The following is an 8,047-nucleotide window of genomic DNA, read 5'->3' on the forward strand; positions in this document are numbered from 1 at the left end:
ATCACAATTCCCAAGCTTAACTTGGTTCTAACAACTAGAATTGGGATGAAATGACAAGAATTTTCTCTCCTTCGGTCCAACGCAAAAACAGCCCCTTCTGTCCTGTCTGTCTAGGGTTGAATTTTAACAGATGCCAAAGGCTCCTGGGAATATAGTAGGGAGATGAATGATCTAGCTCAAACCACATTTTGGGCTGAAGAGGGAGCTAAAGCAAGTAGAACTGAGTGACCTCCCTGGGTAAAATAGCAGGTTCATAAAGAATAAGATACATGATTAAAATATATTTATGCTGTTCAATTTCCATGTAAGAGATAAATCTTTGCTCAATTTCAATGCCTCAGCAGTATTATTGTTTCTTTCAAAGCTGTACATGGTGGAAGGAATATCATCCAATGGCCCTGAGAAATCATACCAGGGTGTCTGAATTTATTTTTTGTGGACTTACCCAGTCTCAAGAGCTGAGCTTGCTCTTATTTTTCTTTTTATCTGTAGTTTATGTAACAACTGTGTTAGCAAATGTTGCCATCATGGTCACTGTGACCTGTGAGTCCCGCCTTCACACCCCCATGTACTTCCTGCTCCACAATCTCTCAATCTTGGACATCTGCTTCTCCTCCATCACTGCTCCCAAGGTCCTCGTGGACCTTTTGTCAAGGACAAAGACCATCTCTTTCAATGGTTGCATCACTCAGATGTTCTTCTTCCACCTTCTCGGTGGGGCATTTTTTCTCTCTCTGTCATGGCCTTTGATCACTACATGGCCATCTCCAAGCCCCTGCACTACGTGACCATCATGAGTAGGGGGCAATGCACGGCCCTCATTGTGGCCTCCTGGGTGGGGGGCTTTGTCCACTCCATCATGCAGATTTCCCTGTTGCTGCCCCTCCCCTTCTGTGGACCCAATGTCGTTGATGGCTTCTACTGCGATGTCCCCCAGGTCCTCAAACTCGCCTGCACAGACACATTTGCTCTTGAGATCTTAATGATTTCCAACAATGGTCTGGTCACTACTCTGTGGTTTGTCCTTCTTCTTGTGTCCTACACAGTCATCTTGATGGTGTTGAGGTCTCACACTGGGGAGGGCAGAAGGAAAGCCATCTCCACCTGCACAGCCCACATCACTGTGGTGACCCTGCACTTCGTGCCCTGCATCTATGTCTATGCCCGGCCCTTCACTGCCCTCCCCATGGACAGAGCTGTCTCCATCACCTTCACGGTCATCATCCCTGTCCTGAACCCCATGATCTACACCCTGAGGAACCAGGAGATGAAGTCATCCATGGGGAGACTGAAGAGAAGAAGATTTATGTTTTCTGAAAGGGGATAGACTCATTATAGGTTGTCAATCAAGATACAAACATATAATCAAAATATGTTTTAAAATATCAGCTGTCACATATTGGGGCTCAACAATGCATAGACAATTAACTACAGCAGGTTGGCCCACACACAAAGGATCAGTGACCTGAAACACTGGTATTGAGAAAGAACACCGACGGGAAGTTAAACAGAAAGAACATAGTCCTTGAAGAGCAACTGACAGCAAGCAGGGTGTAAATGTGAAATATAATAGAAGATATTGGGTGTCCCAGCAATAGGGTGGAGGTTAGCGCTGCGATGCCCATACATGCAGAAGGCAATGGGGACATCTGTCTCAACATAGTAGGGGTTTAGCAGCTGGGACTCAGTCCAGCAGTAGTTACCCTATGATGATTTATTAAGCATATACTGTGTGCCAGATACCGCTTGTAAACCTTCTCTATAACCCTGCTTTGTCAGCAACAATTGGACCTTCTTTTTAATCAATTCATCTATAAAATACACTGGCACGACCCCCACAACCACCCAAGATGCATAAAGACTTAGATTTTAAGGATTTCCGTTATCTTTTACTTCCTGTGACTTTGTCAGAATTGGATGTGACCTGGGACCTAGATATTGGGGCCTTACAAAATCAGACTGCATAAACACAACCATGGCAAGAATCTGGAACAGCCTGTCCTACCGTAGTTCATACCACTGCTTAAGGCAGAAGCTAGTTTGATATTTGGAAAAAGAAAAAGCTGTAACCCACCCAATAAATACTTTTATTTTTCCTAGGTGTCCTCTTTTATCATTTCCCTTACCACAGTGTATTAAAATACCCCATAAAACTTCATATTACTAGATCTGATTTGCCTTTATATTCCCAGTATCTAGAATAGTGTCTGACCTATAAAAAGCTGTAAATGTTGGTTGAATCTGTGGAGTGGAATGAAATTAATATAAGAAGATGCCAAATTCTACTTAATCTTGTTTTATGGCATTCAAAACTGACTGTATTTTCTGAATAGATACTTCCTCATGGAAGCCAAAGGAAATTGAAATGGCTAAATCAGAGTGCACTATGATCCTATACTCAAGGTCTTAGCATCTATAAATGTCTTTATAAAAATCACCAAATCAAGTGTTAGATCCAAAAATCTTTGTACACAAGTGAAAATAAACATCCCGGAGCAAACGAATGTTTTGCAACACTCAAGGCAAATGAATGTAGAAATTCATTCAGAGTTCCAATAAGCCTGTGCTCTGAGTATGTCCAGACAAACCTTCAGGATGCCTGGTAATCATACACAGAAGCATGGGATGCATTTCCTCTTCTCTCCTCTCGCTTCCTCTGGAGCATGGGACATAGTAAAACTAAGGAAAGAGGCTCACTGAAATGTAACTACAGGTTAATTATAATAATAATAACAATAATAACAATAATAATAATAATAATATGGGACCACATTCCCTTATTTTAATTTATTAGGGTCAAATAGGTTTTGAAAGTTGGAGTTCCTTTGATTTTAAAATGATAATACAGGGCATATATTATATATTACATCATTTCTCCTGTGGGGAGCATCTGATATCTAAACACTTTGATATTTCTGTAAGAAAATGTGTAAGGAGGGGTGCCTGGATGGCTCAGTCCCTTAAGCATCAGACTCTTGGTCTCCAGGTCATGATCTCAGGGTCAAGAGATTGACTCCTGCGTTGGGCTCCACACTCATAGTCTGCTTGAAATTCCTTCTCCCTCCCATGCCCTTCCCCTCTGCTCCTCCTCAGCTTACATTCTCTAAATAAATAAATAAAAATAAATAAATAAATAAAATCTTTAAAAAAAAAAAAAAAGGAAAGGAAATGTGTAAATAATCCCACTAAGTATAATCATTAAAAACCATGCATGGTTCCCACAGTTGAGGGAAATTGGAAGGGGAGGTGAACCATGAGAGACTATGGACTCTGAAAAACAATCTGAGGGTTTTGAAGGGGTGGGGGGTGGGAGGTTGGGGGAACCAGGTGGTGGGTATTAGAGAGGGCACGGATTGCATGGAGCACTGGGTGTGGTGCAAAAGAAATAAAAAAGAAATAAAAAAATAAATAAAAGAAAAGAAATAAAAAATAGAAATAAAAAATAAATATTTGAAAAGAATAAAAGAAATAAAAGAAATAAAAAATAAAAATTTTAAAAAAAATTTTAAAAACCATGTATGGGCTCACGCTAATTCAGATCAAATTTTGCCACAAAATTAGCTCAGGTAGATGAGATTTTAGTACCAAATGATGTTCCAAAAGTCTTCCAGCATTCAGAGCTTGGACATTTCAGAATGAAATATGGAAACTGAATAAGAGGGGATTGTAATAGGCAGAATAATCTCTGTCCTGCCCACTACCACCAAGATAATCAAATCCCAAACCCCAGAATCTGTGAGTATGCAATGTTATATGGCAAAGGAAACTAAGGGTGCAGATGGATTTAAGGTAGCTAATGGGCTGACCTTTAAATAGGAAGACTAGGGGCGCCTGGGTGGCTCAGTGGGTTAAAGTCTCTGCCTTCAGCTCAGGTCATGATCCCAGGGTCCTGGGATCAAGCCCCACATCAGGCTCTCTGCTCAGCAGGGAGCCCGCTTGCTTCCCTTCCTCTCTCTGCCTGCCTCTCTGCCTATCTGTGATCTCTGTCTGTCAAATAAATAAATAAAATCTTTAAAAAATAAATAAATAGGAAGGCTATCCTGATTATCTGGGAGGCCCCAGTGTAGTCACAAGGGTCCTTAACAGTGGAAGAGGTAGACAGAAGAGGAGGTCAGAGTCATACAATGTGAGGGGTACTTGACTTAACATGGCTAGCTTTACCAATGGAAAGATCCACAAGCCGAGGAACGTAACTAAACTTTAGAGGCTAGCAAATGCAAGAGAATGGATTCTGCCTTAGAACCTCCAGAAAGACATTCAGCCCGCCAACACCTTGATTTTAGCCCCGTTGATACTCACGTCAGATTTCTGACCTATAGAATTTGTCAGACAACAAATTGGTGGTATTTTAAGCCACTAAATGTGTGGTGATTTTGTTACAGCAGCAAAAGGAAACCAATACAAGGGTAATACTTCAGTTGGAAATGAAGAGGCTGACAGAGCTGAAAAGGGAAAGGAATGGAGAGATGCATGCAAGGAAAAGGGGGTGGGAGTAAGAGGTGGAAAAACCACGGAAGGGTGGTCAGATGCTTCTCCCAGGAGGGCATGCACATATCTCAAGTACAAGTGCACTGGGCTAGAGAAGCCAGTCCCAAGCCTCCACCACTTCTTGGATTCTATATAGGATTGAGTAAGACACTTGACTCTGAAATAAAGATCTAATATAACACCCTCTGAAATGCCACATGTAACTGATTAACAGTGAGACCATCTGACACCAAGCAAACCGCTTCTACGCTTTATCAAAAGATACATGGAGATGGAGTTTCAAGTATTTTGCATGGTGACTCTACCATATCTGCATTGAAATAGACATCCACTGGAAAATTCCACTTTAATAACAACAATGTTGTAAAAATGAAGCAGTATCATGTTACATTTACTCATTGATGGGAAGACACATCTTAATTTCAGGGACATTAAAATGTGAAAAACCAGGGCTGGGTGGCTCAGTTGGTTAGGCATCTGCCTTTGACTCAGGTCAGGATCTCAGAGTCCCAGGACCCAGGCCCGCATGGGGCTCCCTGTTCGGCCAGGGAATCTGCTTCTCCCTCTCTCTGCTCATGCTCTTCCTCTCTCCCTGTCTCTCTCAAAAAGTAAATAAAAACTTAAAAAGAAATAAAAAATTAAATAAATAAACAAATAAAATAAAATGTTAAAAACCATTTGCCATGACATGGCTGGAGCTAGAGGTATTATACCAAGTGAAATAAGTCAGTCAGAGAAAGACAAACAGCATTTGATTTCACTCATATGTGGAATTTAAGAAACAAAACAAGTTAAGTACAGGTTGTTTAAAATGCAGTACAGAGTGATGAGCATTATGTTTAAATGAAATAGCATGGTCTTATTTATATATACAGGTGGTGGTCTTAGAAACATCTTTTTCACTAGTGCCACTACAGACTGTTTCAAATTCTGCCCACGAGTTGAATACATTTGTTCCTTAAAAAACACTTTCCAGGGGCACCTGGGTGACTTAGTCATTAAGCATCTGCCTTCGACTCAGGTCATGATCCCAGGGTCCTGGGATTGAGCCCCACATCAGGCTCCCCGCTCAGCAGGAAGCCTGCTACTCCCTCTCCCACTCCCCCTGCTTGTGTTCCCTCTCTCACTGTCTCTCTGTCAAATAAATAAATAAAATATTTTTTAATTAAAAATAAAAATAAACACTTTCCAGATTCAGTGTAATTCTATAACTCTTCTAAGCACTTTTTATACGTGTGACATTACATAGTCTTCCTTGCACTGCAGTGTGTACATTACGTTCTTTAAATGAAACAACACAGTCGTTCTGGCACCTGTAGAAACCTGTATTATACGTGTTCCTTTACAGAATGTATTAAGGGCAGCACAGTATTGTGAACACATTCTTTCCTTGGAATATTACCTAGATGCCATAAAATTCTATTGCTGATTTTAAAAATGTGAAGGAAAGGAATATTAAAAAGAAAGTTTCACCTTAGAACTTAAGAAATTCAATACTTAAAGATATAAGTAGGGGCACCTGGGTGTCAGTTAAGCATCTGCCTTTGGCTCAGGTCATGATCCCTGGGTCCTGGGACTGAACTCCGAGTCTGCTTCTCTCTCTCAATCTGTCTGCTCGCTCTCATGTGCTCTCTCTCTCTCTCTCTCTCTCAAAAAATAAATAAATAAATAAATCTTTTTTTTTTAAAGAAAGATATAAGTAATCAGTCCCTGATGTGTGTGCATGCACACACACACACACAAATACACTCTCACACATACAAACACTTTCCCATAGAGAGACAGGTAAAAAGCAAACATGTTTAGTTTGGTCATTTCCATGCTTTAGGAACACGTAAGACCATCATCAACTCAGTACTACAAAACAGATTTTTTTATGACTAAATTTAGATCATCTATAACACAAATTACATCACATACAGTTAATCAGTTTCTTGGTGTTAAAAGAAAGTTCAAAACTGCTATCTGTCTTCACTTTAGGGGCCCAAAGATACTATTACTATATATAGTTCCTCATTTTGGAAGTCATAAAGATACTTATGGGAATCCGACAAAATACTCCCCTCTAGGAACCCTCTTTTTGTTACCCAAATATCCAAGCACATCCAAGAGTGACAATTCTCTGATTGAGTATACAAACAAATGTAATCTAATGACTTGGACCTTACTAAGGGAAAGAAGTAAAGACTCAGTGCACTGAAACATAGTATTAAATTTTTACAGGATGGAAGAGAGAACATAAATTCCATGGAAATATAGGTTACCAAAACTGACTAAATAAAAGGGGAAAAAATCTTAATAGATCAATAATTATAGATGAATTGAAAGGGTGTCAAAAATAACACTTTGGCACCAGGCACCAGGACCAAATTGCTTTGTGAATGATTTTCAATAAATATTCAAAAAGCTAATAATTTCAATTTTTTCAAAAATTGCAGAAAACTTCTAAACTCATTCTATAAATATTGCATAACCCGATCTATAAACTAGAACTATCATGTATCTAAGATATATGTACATACCAATCCCACCTTTGAACAAAATGTTTAGTTCTTATTACTCTTTAACAAGTTACATACCAATGAATTAAAACAATGACAACTTATCATCAAGTAGGGTTTATTCCTGAAATTCAAAGAGAACTATTAATGTAATTCGCAGCAATAATGGATTAAAATGACAATACAGACAAAGGGCTGACATCCAAGATCTATAAAGAACTTCTCAAACTCAACACACACAAAACAGATAATCATGTCAGAAAATGGGCAGAAGACATGAATAGACACCTCTCCAATGAAGACATACAAATGGCTAACAGACACATGAAAAAATGTTCATCATCACTAGCCATCAGGGAGATTCAAATCAAAACCACATTGAGATACCACCTTACACCAGTTAGAATGGCCAAAATTAACAAGAGAGTAAACAACATGCATTGCAGAGGATGTGGAGAAAGGGGAACCATCTTACACTGTTGGTGGGAATGCAAGTTGGTGCAGCCACTTTGGAAAACAGTGTGGAGATTCCTTAAGAAATTTTTAAAAAAAAGTTTCCCTATGACCCTGCAATTGCACTACTGGGTATTTACCCCAAAGATACAGATGTATCTTTGGGCCATCTGTACCCCAATGTTTATAGCAGCAATGGCCACGGTCGCCAAACTGTGGAAAGAACCAAGATGCCCTTCAATGGACGAATGGATAATGAAGATGTGGTCCATATATGCTATGGATTATGATGCCTCCATCAGAAAGGATGAATACCCAACTTTTGTTCCAACATGGATGGGACTGGAAGAGATTATGCTGAATAAAATAAGTCAAGCAGAGGGAGTCAATTATCATATGGTTTTGCTTATTTGTGGAGCATAAGGAATAACACGGAGGACATGGGGAGATGGTGAGGAGAAGGGAGTTGGGGGAGAGATGAAACATGAGAGACCCTGGACTCTGAAAAACAATCTGAGGGTTTTGGGGGGCAGGGGGTGGGAGGTTGGGTGAGCTTGGTGGTGGATATTATGAAGGGTACGTATTGCATGGAGCACTGGGTGTGG

The 8,047-nt window shown here is 39.9% G+C and overlaps 1 protein-coding gene across 1 annotated transcript; it reads left to right on the top strand.

The window, feature by feature from the left end:
- The first annotated feature begins 392 nt into the window (after positions 1-392).
- On the top strand, positions 393-1,327 carry LOC125079884 (olfactory receptor 4D11-like). Its single transcript, XM_047693607.1, is given in 2 exon segments — positions 393-720; positions 723-1,327. Coding segments are annotated over 2 exon segments (933 nt in total).
- The last annotated feature ends 6,720 nt before the right edge of the window (positions 1,328-8,047 follow it).

The sequence above is a fragment of the Lutra lutra genome, chromosome 10 (assembly GCF_902655055.1).
Source record: "Lutra lutra chromosome 10, mLutLut1.2, whole genome shotgun sequence".
In the NCBI taxonomy this organism is placed as follows: Eukaryota; Metazoa; Chordata; class Mammalia; order Carnivora; family Mustelidae; genus Lutra; species Lutra lutra.